Source organism: Musa acuminata, chromosome BXJ1-2 (genome assembly GCF_036884655.1).
Source record: "Musa acuminata AAA Group cultivar baxijiao chromosome BXJ1-2, Cavendish_Baxijiao_AAA, whole genome shotgun sequence".
In the NCBI taxonomy this organism is placed as follows: Eukaryota; Viridiplantae; Streptophyta; class Magnoliopsida; order Zingiberales; family Musaceae; genus Musa; species Musa acuminata.
Window position 1 is genome coordinate 32,335,245 of NC_088328.1, and position 13,881 is coordinate 32,349,125.

A 13,881-nucleotide genomic window follows, 5' to 3' on the forward strand; every position below is an offset into this window, starting at 1 on the left:
AATAAAGAGTAATAAATACAATAGAATCTCTCCAATAGTTATGAACTGATTGGGATAATTACAGATATTGTGTCAGCTGATAACATCTAAAACTCTCTTTAAAAAAAAAGTAAATTTCTGGAAAAAATCGTTTTCAAAATTCCACATCTCTTTTTTGCCTAAAATTTAGAATATCCTTTTCCCTTCCTTTTCCTATGGTTCATTGGGTGAAATGATTCAATTATAATATTTTTATATTACAAATATTTTTAGAATCCTAGAAAAACATTGTATCGCAATATACAAAATATTATAATTTTTTTATAAATTTTATAAAAATATTGTGTTTATAATGTTTTTACACTGTATTATAGTGTTTTAAATAATACTAAAAATTTTTATAATGTAAAAAAAATACTATAATATAACAGTTTTATTTTTAATAATATTAGCAAAATATTTTATTTTTATTATTGAAAATAATGAAATGGATATACGTAAGTTGACTTCATAGAAAGTTATGTAATGCACTCATCGTACCTTTATAAATTAATCTTAATCTTCTTTGTCCATTTTCGATATAGGACTAATTGAGAGTGTTACATGTATTTCCTTACAAAGTAAATTTGAGGAAAGGTAGAAAGATTTCAATCACAGCCAATTTGTATCGGTTGGTCTTTTATCAGGACAAATTAAGCGGGCAGCAGACTGATGTCAATTAACAAAAACACATTGGTGAAGATATGATATCATTAACAGTGGTAGAACAATAACATGTATAAGTCAGTGTCCTGATCAGAACCAACACTCAGCTTCACCAACATAAGGTGAGACAACCATCGATGGATCGAATGTACTAAACTCTGTAGTTGAAGTCGCGAGTAGCTTTCAGCATAAGGCTATGGCTGGCTCAGCCGGAGCAGGCATCACCATTGAGAAGTTTGATGGCTCGGGTAGCTCAGGAAGAGGCAGTAGGCGGTTCCTGAACAAGCAAAGGGCTTCACGCATCCATTCGTATCGACAGAGTTGAAATGCTTGTGGCAAAGCGACCTGTTGTTACAAAGTCAAAGAGTTCAAGGATACAAGATTGGTTGATCAAAATTTGTGATTGATTTGAGTCTATAACTAAGGTGGAGTAGTAGCAAATACTGACCCACATCCTGCCATGTATACTCTGCTCGGGCCAGTAGTCGAGTTCCTCTGTGACCTCCAATGCAAACATATAGCCTTTGCAAGCTCCTTCCAGGCTGCCAGTGCCTTGTCTGCTCTTACTTCTGAACACCCAATGACCCAGCTCAACTCCCTGATCATAAATTGCAGATGATCAACACAATCTTTTGAGAGAGAGAAAGCAATCGGTTGTCTAACAAAACTTGAGATACACTAGATGCATCATCCAACATAAAGATTGATGAAGCAGATAAATCTTGTAAACATAAGCTTTCAAAAGTAAACACAGCAGGAGTCCTAATCAGAAATAAGAACGACAACGATTGAATGCTTTCAAGTTGCAGTTAGAAAATGATGGAATGTTTCAAATATACCACCATAGATAAAAATAGTTTCATGTTTGATTGAACACCCAATTACTTCAACAATAGAGTGAGTGCAAATAAGGACCCCTTTTCATCTGTCTCAATCATTCAATTATTTACTACCAGTTTCATCTTCCGATAAGTTAAAAGGAACTATTTCCAATGGACTCATGTTGCTAAGGACTAGTATGCTAATGCCACCTGAAGTCAACTTAGCAAATAGGTATAAAGCAGTGATTTAGGTATGACAACGATCATCGATGGTCTGCCTACCGGTTAGTTAGATTTGCTTTCTTGTGATCCAAGTGACACCTAAGTTATGCAACTAAAACTCTCAACTATAAACACAAGGCCTCATTTGCATCAGACGAGTAACACGGTGGAGATGGAGCTGTAAGACCATTCCTAAGAACAACTCACATGAGAGATGATGCAGGGGTCAAGCAAACAAGAGACATATCACATGTCCAATGGGTGGGTATGGGGAACACTGATGATGTTAAAATCACTTTGCCATAAAGCTCCAAAAATAATAGTTAGTGACTGACAGCTTTGTTGGAGATGAAAATGACATGATGACTCAATGATAAAGAGTGACATCACACCAATCAAGTTAGATTCTTCGGAAATGGACTTTTTTACTTTTCCGAAAAATGGAAGCACCAGACTAAGATATCTGCCAATGGTAAGTCAACATGGAATCCCAAATCACAGAAACTAAAAGCAAGAAAAGAAAAAGTTTAATTTTGCCACACACTCTTAGGTAGCAGTCATTGTTAACACCAGTAGAGTTTCTAAAATGACTTCTGTTTCAACCAGTATCGATCAGAGATTAAATTCATGACTACAGTTGAGCAAAATATACAAAGATTGGAATGGAAAACAATGTCTTTTTTCTTTGGGGCATAACATCAAACTAATGGAAGGTGCAATTCAAAGAGATTATCTGATGCAAAAAGGAAAAAAGAAATGACAAGTTTCTGAACTCTATCTTCCTTCTACCAATACTTACTTTGATGATTCCCCTCACACCTGCTTCCTCCAAAGCTTCTCGGCATGCCGCTTCACACGCAGTTTCATCTTTCTCCCAACCACCCTACACCAAGGATCGGACTGTTCAGGAACCTTAACCATCCACATTTTGAACGTGAGGCTAACAAGACGTTCTTACCTTTGGGAAGATGAGGTCATGTCGACCTGGTGAACTGATCATGAGGACTTCCACTCTGTTCATCAGATCACCAGATTGACTGCTGGAGTTCCCATTTATCTTGTAAGGAATGCATCTGATCAATCCATCAGGACATACATCAAGAATCAGAAACATATACAGAGGGGTAACGAGTGTAAATCTTGTTCCGATGAATCACTACATCATAATCACAAGTCAGCAAAGCTCTACAGGGATGATGGTAAAGACCCCATCACGACAGTTGCTGACAGAAAAGCTACAGAACTACTGTTACCACAGCTCACTAAGATGTAAAAGATAAAAGAAAACTGATATATCTTACTTGAATCTAACGAATAATAGGTTACTGGATTGGATTTCTGATCTAACGAACTGAAATGTAAGAAGAGTTGAAGCTGAAGTAAATACCCTGCGACAAGCCGAAGCTGGTTCTCATACCGCTGCAGATGTCGACCCTGCCGAGCTAGCAGAGGCGAAGACATGATTCCGCTGGAAGTAAGAAAGCTTACGACTTTAGGGAAGGGAACACAAGAAACAAAATGGAGACGAAATGAGGCAAAAGACAAAGGAATCGATCAACGCGACACGGAGATTAAAAGCACCTCTCACCTGAGATAATATTCTGGTTTCAGAAACAGGGGGTACCGCCCTTGAAACCCTGGGGCCGCAGTTATCACTTCGAAGACCTATTCGAGCCCTCGTTTTGCACAAAGCTCACAATTTTTGGCTCTTAAACCCCTCTTCCTCACAGTCCTGACCTTCCCCACGACGGCATTGCAGAAAACACAAGAAAACCGACGGAGAAATAGCAACAAGAAGCCAAAACAAAGCCCAAGGCAAACGCTAGAGAGTTGGGAGAGAAGAAGACAAGAGAAGAGATTTGCTGCGGCTGCTGCGTCTTCTCCGTCTTCTCGCGCGAGGTATTTAATGCCTCTGGGTCAACGGAACGGCACAGAGATCAACCGATCGGCAATAAAAGCCACGACTTTTCGAAACTGGGCAACACCGACGAGATCGGAAGTGGTCAGAAACCACAACAAGGGGGTGCAAGCTGGGATATTTCACGAGGAAACCGCAATCCTGGGTTGCGTGAACTGCATTAAAAGATGGGGAACGAGGCGCCGACCACCTTTTTGCGGCAGGATCGGATCAACGCTTGTCGTGTACGCCGATAAACCAGTGAAAATTTTGGAATACGTCGTGTCCAGGATAAAGATGACGGTGGTGAGGGATAGGGGAAGGAGTTGACTTTCTGTACGACCTTCTCGAAAGGAGCGTTGACTTTGTCGGTCAAATCTCTTCTTTTACGGCGATTATTTGGTCATTTTGTGGGATTGTTTCGTTCACCCCCGCTCTCTCTCCCCCTCTCGTTCCGGGGAAATAATTCCCCCATGCGACATACCAGACTTACGATTGGAAGGTATGTACGGATCGGGATGGGACCCATAGGGTGGCAAAAGGGTTTGCCCCACAAGCGCACCTGCCTCACGATTGGTACGCAGATACGGATCGGACGTGGGACCTACAATGTAGGTGAGAGACAGAAGTGAGCTGTAAACAGGGAAGGTGAAAGGTTGTGTCCCGTTTGAGCTATCTCGGTTGCTAATTAATTCTTATAAGTGGCATTTTGTTATGATCATACGAAACAATAAATGATAAGGTTGAGTCCGATTTGATCCTTCTTGCTTTTGTTCAAGCAAGACGTACGGAAAGCAAATCCTAGATGGGATGGTCGTGATTATGCGATAAAACTCTTTTTAGATGTTTATGTTAGGGCGATTGTCCGTGAAAATAGTTTTTATAGATTTTTTTTTTAATGATATTTCTTTTTATAGTTTTCAAGCAGTCATCTCTTATCTCTAGTACTTCAAAAAGCTGTAATTTTTATAGTTTTCAAGCAGTCATTTCTTTTTAAATAGTATTTTCGAAACAAAAACACTATACGGTATTTTTAAAACAAAAACACTATATAGTATTTTTTGGATAAAAACTAACCAACAAAATATTGCAAACAGTTGATGGAAAATATTTTTTTGCTTGGACGGGAAAATACATGACAGCTTTTGGAAGGTATTTTAAGGATTTTTGAAATACAAGGTGATTGTGTGTGAATTATGAAAAAAGGGTATCATCTAAAAATTATCCAAAAAGAATATATTTTCTAGTACAATCTCTCTTTTTATTGTGTGATTACTATTTTTAAATTTTTTTTTATAATTTTAATTTAAAATTTTTAAATTTTTTTAAACTATCTTTTTACGTATGAACTCGAAGGACGATATTGATGGGGCACACGAGTGAGGTTGGATGGTGTTGAGTAGTATTAACGATGACGACAAGCAACATTGATAGCAAATTGTGTCGATAGTGATGATGAGCAGCATCAACGGTAAATGGAGAGGTAAGTGACATCGCCTTTGACGGTACCAATAACAAGCATCGAAAGGTCATTATGCGAGCGTTAACGGTGTCAACAATCGATATTTGCAGTGAGTAAGGTTGACGATAATGACGTCGATAGTGAAGATGAAATAAGAGGTTATGAGAAAAAAAGGATAAAATCAATAATACTGAGATCGTAGATAGTAAAATAAAAATTATCATTTAAAAATTATAAATGAAAAAGGATTATCTATAATAAAAAGAGAACGTAAATAATATGCATCTTATATTAAAAAAATATGAGATTTAAAATATTTTTTAAATGAAAGATATATACGATAAAGTTATCGCTACTATTATGATTATAATAAATATATATAAATTTCTTAAAATCATGGCAACGATTTTAAGTCTTTATCTTTTTACGGTGACGATGATTAATCAGTTTAAGTCACTCAAATCGAGCTTAGACCGAGTGTAGATCTAGCTCAAATCGAGCCCAGATCAAGATAATTGGTTCGGTCAAAATTGATGAATCGGTTCATCAAGCAGTTAACAGATAGAGTCGTGACATGATGACTCATAATAAATTATTAATATAATAATACATATAATTTAAGTTAAAAAAATTTTATTTAAGCCCATGTAGTTTTGATTATGGACTACTTAAGCCTTTATGATTTTACTCATCTAACATCTACATTTTAAAAAATATAGTATATAAACCATTTATATCAATTCTGAATTAATAAGCATATATAAAAAATATAGCCTCTTTGCTTACGTTGTATGTTGACTCATAATAAACTATTAATATAATAACATATATAATTTAAATTAAAAAATTGAGACCACCATTAATAGCAAAAGGAGACGTCGTCGTGGAAGCGACCACCAATAGCAGCACCGAGATGCTACTGTCTAGTAGGGCATCGTGCGCACGTAGCCTCTCTTGCGTTGGCGATAAACTCAGGAGCTTCCGGTCCTACTTTAGGTGGATGTGTATCGACTAATCAGATGCTAAGCATGCAATAGTCTTATAATCCCTCTTCCTCCTCTTGAGTGTCTTCGTCTCCATCACCTCCTACTTCGTCCTCTCATGTGCCCTCATCGTCGTGCTTGCAACGTGGTGGTCCAGCTCTCCCTCACCTCAACCTCTGACTTTTTCTATCTTTACATTTTCGTCTTCATCCATGGCCTTCATCGCTTCCTCTTCCCCAACAAGATAAATTTTTTTTTTAACTTAAATTATACGTATTATTATATTAATACTTTATTATGAATCAGCATATCACGTAAGTAGACTTTAACATCTGTCAACAACGAGACGAGGTACATGTTAAATTTTTTAAAATATAAAAATTATTTTAAACACAAACAAAATAATAAAGACTTAAGTGATCCATGACTAAAACCACTTAAGTTATACGTATCATTATATTAATAATTTATTATGAATCAATATATCACATAAATAAATTATAACATTTATTAACTTAGATTTAATAAAAATATAATAATTATTTTATACATAAAAATAAATCGTAAGGACTTAAGTAATTCATAATTAAAACCACAACGGCTAAAATGAATCTTAAGCCCGAAAATGAATCTTAACCCCCAAGTACAAATTATTCTAAACCTATCAAATCTTTGGAATAAAGTAAAAAGATTTCACATAATTTTTCTACAAATCTTTGGAACATCATCCTCGTGAAAAAAAGTAGTACAATGCAAAATCAACATGGGGAGCATGGAATCATTGTAACACTTCTTTAGGAATCTTGGCACTTAAAAACCCATGGTTACACCACTTCACACATTTATTCTCAAGCCCAGTCATTCCTCACTACTGCAATACAAAGACAGAGTTCACTCGAGTGCCAAACAAACTAAGAATTACAGCAAAACGAATACAAGCCAGCTTTATTTAGATCCCATCCACAGTGGACAGAGATGGACAGGCTCATCATAACTGTTCTACAGACTGAGGGCCTTGAGAGAATCACCCTTCTGTTTCAGGCTAACCAGCAAACTGTCGAAACTCTTCTTGAATGACTCCACACCCTCGGCCTCAAGCTGTGCCCCAACTTCGTCCCAGTCAATCCCCAACTTCTCTAGTGCACTGTAAATTCCCTCAGCCTCCGAGATGTTTGAATCAATGGTCCTCGAGACGACACCGTGATCCATAAAGGCTTCAAGAGCCTGGTCGGGCATGGTCGAAACCTGGAACCACATCAAAATATAGGAATGTAATGCCAGGAACATTGTGCTATACCCATAAATTTGAAGTTAAAAACTCTGGATGCACCCATAGCTGAAGTTCCCCGTTTGATGAAATTTCATATAGCCAGATAATAATACATTGGTCAAACCATGCCTAAGAGTGAAAAATATAACCAATTGTATGGTAGGTGTGGTGGCAAGACAATGACACACAAGTTGCACTTTGCCTAAAACTCCACCAAAGCAATTCAAATCCATGCTCTACGATCATGAATCATTAAATTTCTTGGTGTCCTTTATTATTACCATGGTAAGCACCAACATACACCTCTGATTAGACTATTATACTCGGATAGATTTCACCATTGGGAGTTCAATCGGTAAAGCTCTTTTTCTTTTTGTTTGAAATAATCTAGAAATACGTTGTAGTAACTAACCGTGTCAGGTCCAATAAGAGGATCGACGTAAAGAGTGTCAGGATATGCAGGATTCTTAACACTGGTCGAGGCCCATAATAACCTCTGCTTTTTGGCACCCTTCTTTACCAAAGCCTCCCAACGTGGACCAGAAAATTTCTTTTGATACAGCTTATAAGCTAGAGTTGCTTGAGCTACAGCTGCCTGCGGGGTTCCAACATAGAGAAGGTAAGCATCAGAAAAGGTAAGCATCTTTGTTAGTCTTCTCATTTTAGAAGCCATGGGCAACAGAGAGTTTACCTTTCCTCGGAGATCAAGAGCTTCAGGCGTCCCAATCTTTTCTAGCATTTTATCAACGAGAGTGTCAACACGACTGACAAAGAAGGAAGCCACACTGGTCACCTTAGAAAGGTCACTGAGCCCAGAAGACTCGAGACCATCCAAATAAGCATCGATCACAGCTTCATATCTAGGGAGTGAGAAGATCAACTGTAAAATATAGAAGTATAATCAGCGCATCAATAATCAACATGTACTGAAGTATTCTACTGTAAAAGCATACGGCCATCATGATTACAAAAAAATACCCCTAAAATCAGGTTCAGGAAGATTTTAGAGATGTAAACTAAAAGTGGCACAGAAAGTGAAACAATTTGAAGATCCAACCAGAATAATTGAATGGAACCATAGAGAAGTGATTCAAAGGAAAATTGGTCTTTTTTTAAAAATAACGTATCTTCAGTCAAGGAGGGTGAAGTATATAATTTAAGATGGTCAGAGAAAAGACACAAAGCAACCGAACTTACCGTCACATTAACGCTTATACCAAGTGAAATAACTTGTTTGACGGATGGAACACATTCTGCTGTAGCTGGGATCTTTATATACACATTCGGGCGATCAACCACTTTGTGCAAATATTTGGCAGCTTCAACTGTGCCATTGGTATCGTTCGCAAGTCTAGGAGACACTTCAACAGATACATAACCGTCAGCACCATCTGTTTGATCATAAATGGGTTCAAAAAGTTTGCAAGCATCTTGAATGTCCTTCACAACAAGTTCCCAGTAAGCACTTTCTATGTCCTTTCCTGCAGTTACCAGCTGCCTATAGACCAAAATTGCACTTTGTTCATGAATATATACAAAGATTTCGGACAGATAAGCATGTAAATTATTAAAAGTTGAACCACTGATAGAAAGATGACAGTTCTTATTCATGGTAATATATCTTTTATAGGTTCTTCCATAAAAATGAAAAAAAAATCCAAACCTCTGTGCTAAACACACTTATCATCTTTCTTTTTCAGGTTCTTCCAAAAAAAAAAAAAAAAAAAATCCAGGCCTCCGTGCCAAACACACATAATTTTTCTCCAGCAACCACCAAATAAAAAAGTTCAAGAACCTACTAGAAACTTGGTCATGATGGAGATAATCTAGTCCATTAACTTAAGAATGATGGTATATGATAGGTCATTCACATAGGACAATGGCACATACAGCTCGAGCCCAGCAAATTATTGTGGTTGATACAAGATACTAAGTCAAAATGGTCGAATACCTGAATTGCTCATCATAGGCACTAGACGATGATATAGCTTTCTGAAAAATCTGCAGCAACATGAAAATTCAGTTAAGATCAAATGCACTCTTATAAAAAATAAGAAAACATTTGACTGACATCAAATTCCAGAATGTAATAGGTTCTTTTTCCAACTGAGTTTGATAAACTAAGGGGACCTTGAACTTTTAACCCAAAAAAAAATTACCGTGGGATTGCTGGTAACACCCCTTACACCACTGGCAATCAGCGGCAGCAAATCTGTCACAGGCCGGCAGAGATTGTCATACCATGGAGACTGTCCTTGTTGCTCATAGAGATCGTGGAGGGTTGTCCTCTTTGATGGGACACCATTTCCATCTTGCAGTGAAGACTTCACACTGGGTACATATTTAGTTCGAATTCAGGAAAACTTTTAAGAAAGTATCTTGATAACATGAAGCAAAAGATCAGAGTATCAGCAAACCAAAACACAATCTAAGAAACAGGAAGCACAAACCATGTATATGTATTACTATACAGCTCTACCATAATCCTTGTAGAGAACTACTGAAAAGTCAAAGTTTAACCATCATTGTCCTACCCATAATATCATCTAATTGTCATTCCACGTTGCATTGTCATTCCACGTTGCTGCCACATTTCCAGGAAAAATTCCTATAACTTTTACATAGCCCCTATAGAAAAAATTGTCCTTGAACTTAAGTACCCATAAATTAAAATAGAAACTCTTGCGATTTTGGACCACAAGTTGCAAGCAGCAACCTCAATTCATTAAGTAATTCTAACAACATGACTCTTTCCGAGACTCGAGGCTAGCTTTTGCTACATCGGCAACAAACATACGTGAATTAGCAGATATTACAGTACCATTAGTACTGATTCTTTATTATCTAATCAAACCTAAGAAATCAAGCTTCAGAAAGCTAACTAAAAACTTTGTCTTTCAAGAGTTCCACACATCTACAAAGGCTAAATAAGCGACAGCTTCTCACGGATCAACATCTGAAATACGAAAGACACCGTCTTTCTTGCATGGATGGAATCATGGTAGCAGAAACGGGATCTAACAAGACGATGATACATCAATCGAGATTCCCAATCCCTCCCCCCAAAAAAGTCAAGGACCTCGTCAACTAACTAGCCGCTAGAGAATAACAGATCAACTTTGGTCTCACGGCAGATTGGAGACAACCGGCAAGACAAAGAAGAAGAAAGAAACAAAAAAAGAGATCTTGTGACGAGGACAAGCGCAAGGGACGAGAGAAGCATACACCAACGCGCTCCTCCCGGAGCGATCTCGTTGAATCGAGAGGCGGAGGGGAGCGATCGGGCTCCGAACCGGGCCGCTGCGTCTGCGGAAGTCGACGGAGAGCTTCGGCTCGGATCGGAGAGGAGGAGATGAGACCGCGGTGAAGGCGGGGCTGGAGAGCTTCGAGATCGATGCCATGGTAGGGGGGGGGGGTTGGTGGATGATGAGAGCAACAAGGAAGGATTTTTATCGAGGGGGTTCCGGGGGAGAGGGATATATGTTTTGGGCCCTTAAGGTGGAAGCCGCGGCGGCGGCGAAGGAGAGACGGGTAGAACGGTAAATTGAGTCATGGTTACGGGGATAGGTACGCAACACAACAGCGGAGGTGAGTCCGCCCGTGCTGTTGGGTTGGTTGGGATTGCCTGCATCTCTCCAGGCAGGGAACGTAGATTTCACGTATCCAACCGCTCTCTGACGTCAGAATGACCACAGCTGGAATATGAGGTGGCCTTCGTCGGTGGTGAAGATGCTCATGCATCCCATGCCTGAGGTGAGACAGCCGATCTCATACTTATTGGAGCTTATCTATTGATATGCAAATTTAGGATTTTTCTATTTTTTATTTTTAGTTTTGTGGGTTTTGGTGGGCAAGTGAAAGGGTTGAATGGGGTGTGGGATGAGTTGAACTTGGGTTCCGATTCTAAGATCCAATTTAGGATTGGCAACTGGTTGGACTGTGGGACTCTGATTTTGACCTCTTGGCTACTTATAATTGAAACTTCTACTAAGCATTATGACATCATAATTATGAGAAGAAAATAATTAATATGATGGTGATTTATCTAACAAATCTTAAGATCCAAGGTGATATCATACGTTAAACCCGTTGATGAACTGATGCATTGTGGTTGATAAGTTAGCAGGTCTGGTCCATGGGTTGATATCGGGAGTCTTTGGTCGACTGAGCTGGTCGCTAAGATTGGTCAAACCCTCGAAACGGGGGTGTTGGCACCGGAATATTGATTGGCGTTTCTTGGTTCGAACGTCGATTGGCGACTAGTCGTCGGGATGCTGGTTGACGACTCGAAGGTCGGAATGCTCATGGCTCGAGGGTAGCCGTTTTTCTGTAAAAATGACCTTCGTTGGGTGATTACCGACTTTGGTCCCACCGATGAGCAAGTCAGTAGTGGGTTGATTGGTTTTTTGCCTCCGCTTGGGCTTGATGTTGGTCATGGGCTTTTATACTACTGTACGAGGGTCGATTGTACATGGGTTTAACGTGGCAATCGATTCTCAAGGGGTGAGATGGTATATTTTTGCGATCATCGTCGTGGGACGTGCCATGCGGCACTGTTCTAAGCTTTTCGGGACGGGACGTACTAAGCAACGCTTTGGTATGGATTCTGGCTTAACGCATGGGGGGTACTCCTCTTGCTGACTTTGTTGTAGCGTGGCGTGGCATTGATCGTGACGTGGCTTTGACCCAAAATATACATTATCAAAACCTATTACGAATTTTTCGGTTGACTTATGTATTTTTAGTTTTACATAATTTGGATAATATGGGTGGAATTTCGAATATTCAATAAAAATAAGTGTTATTATGTTGGTTTGGCAAGTGGCTTAACGTTAAATATACTTTGCGATTGCCGCATCTGTAGCGTTGGATCGATCATGTCCCATGCTTTAAGATGGGTGCGGTATGGGCTTCTTCGGGCTGGCCCAAATGATTTCTTCGGCCCATTTTCCATGTCAAATGTGCACCGAATCCATATGAAACGAAGACAAAACTAATTAATTCGAGATGCAATTGACTAAAAATTATCCATTGATGAGAGCAATCTTTCTTGATCATCCATCCGATCACATGAGATTCTCGTGAAATAAATCTGAACCAAAGGAAATGAGGAGATTAATGAGAGTAATCAAACACAAGTTGAGTGTTCTAATTCTTTACCTAGAAATTCTAACTACTTAATCTACTAGTTGGCTAATTTTTCATACTCAACATTAGAGAATATTATTATTCTCTAATGTTGAGTATGAAGTGATGTTGAGTTAATCTACTGATCCCCTTTTTCCCCCAAAAAAGAATAAAACAATGTTGCTTTTGTGTTCTTGGCTCTAATGAAATCTTAAAGACTTGTCTTGGAAGAAGTAAATTAACAGAAAAAGAAGCTACTAAAGAGAAGGGACATGAAGAATGAACCAATGGAGGAGACCATCCAAAAGGTGCATCACAGCATGAAACTTGAGATGCCTAACTTGTTTAGGTGGTCACATGAAAGCATGTTCTTATCTCTCCATCATTGCTTGCCTTCTTCCACAAGGAGAGATCTTTAAAGTTTAGTAGAGTGGGGTGGATGCTACTTGATATTGGTGGTGACAGGGAGAAGCTTCAAATGATCAAAAGAAACCCATTTATCAAATAATGCATACAAAGATGTGATTTGCACTGCCAAAGAAACCCACATCAAGTATGTTAATAAGTAATTGATGAAAAGAATGTGTTGGATTTATTTTTAACGAGGCTTTGGTAATCTAGAATGTTCGATAGTTCGTGTTGTGAAATTCTTTCGAGTGACACTGAACGTAATTTGATTGTCTTAGGGCTATGGTTCAAGCTTAGCCTACTCGAAAATGCGAGATTCTATTGGGCATCAAGAGACATCTTAATTAGGTTTCTTTGTAGTCACGTTACCCGAAATGACAATTTAAATCATGTGTTCGAGTGGATCTATCGACGATATCCATGTATTTGTGGTAATATGTGTTATGAATTGATTGACATAAGAAAAATCCTTATTTTCAATATATACGAAGAAGATTATCAATTTTAAAGATTTTCAATATATACAATCAAATATTGGCCTTGTGAATCAAATCCAAGAAAGAAAGAGGAATATGGAGAAAAACAAGTGAGTTTTTTTTCGAGAAATAAGAATCAAACTGAAAATAAATAAAAAAAATATTCAAAAGATTATGATTAATTTGAATAGGTTTCGGAAACCTAAGACTTTTGTTTTGACAACAACACAACAAAATCGAGCCAAAAGAGGTTTCGTCGAATGACATATGGAACGCGAAAGACTCCAAAAGCTTTGGGAGAGTCAAAAGTCTTAAGCCGCAAAGATTGACGTGAGAGCCGAAAGCACCGCACGCCACACCGTCCCTTTGATTCACGTCGACGAAAACACCACGACAAAAAGCATAAACATGAAAACGAAAACAAAATCCCAACACGCACTCTCGATCGTAACTCAAAACAGTTCCGATACCCTCCTCTTCTCTGCTCTTCTTCTGTTTGACTGACATCGTGGAATCTTTCCTCATAAACGC

At 38.5% G+C, this 13,881-nt stretch overlaps 2 protein-coding genes across 2 annotated transcripts; both read right to left on the reverse strand.

Moving 5' to 3' along the window:
• Window positions 1-688: 688 nt before the first annotated feature.
• On the reverse strand, window positions 689-3,887 carry LOC135613575 (nudix hydrolase 12, mitochondrial-like). The gene is made up of 6 exons (XM_065110601.1): window positions 3,316-3,887; window positions 3,115-3,195; window positions 2,686-2,800; window positions 2,527-2,610; window positions 1,133-1,282; window positions 689-1,029 (listed from the first exon to the last, which is right to left on the reverse strand). Exons 2-6 carry the CDS (start codon window positions 3,186-3,188, stop codon window positions 868-870), a joined length of 585 nt encoding a protein of 194 aa, XP_064966673.1. The 5' UTR covers window positions 3,189-3,195; window positions 3,316-3,887; the 3' UTR covers window positions 689-867.
• A 2,960-nt stretch (window positions 3,888-6,847) lies between these two features.
• Window positions 6,848-10,816, reverse strand: LOC103976773 (uncharacterized). The gene is made up of 7 exons (XM_009392098.3): window positions 10,565-10,816; window positions 9,499-9,670; window positions 9,291-9,340; window positions 8,537-8,837; window positions 8,031-8,219; window positions 7,752-7,934; window positions 6,848-7,314 (listed from the first exon to the last, which is right to left on the reverse strand). Exons 1-7 carry the CDS (start codon window positions 10,738-10,740, stop codon window positions 7,069-7,071), a joined length of 1,317 nt encoding a protein of 438 aa, XP_009390373.2. The 5' UTR covers window positions 10,741-10,816; the 3' UTR covers window positions 6,848-7,068.
• Between the last annotated feature and the right edge of the window lie 3,065 nt (window positions 10,817-13,881).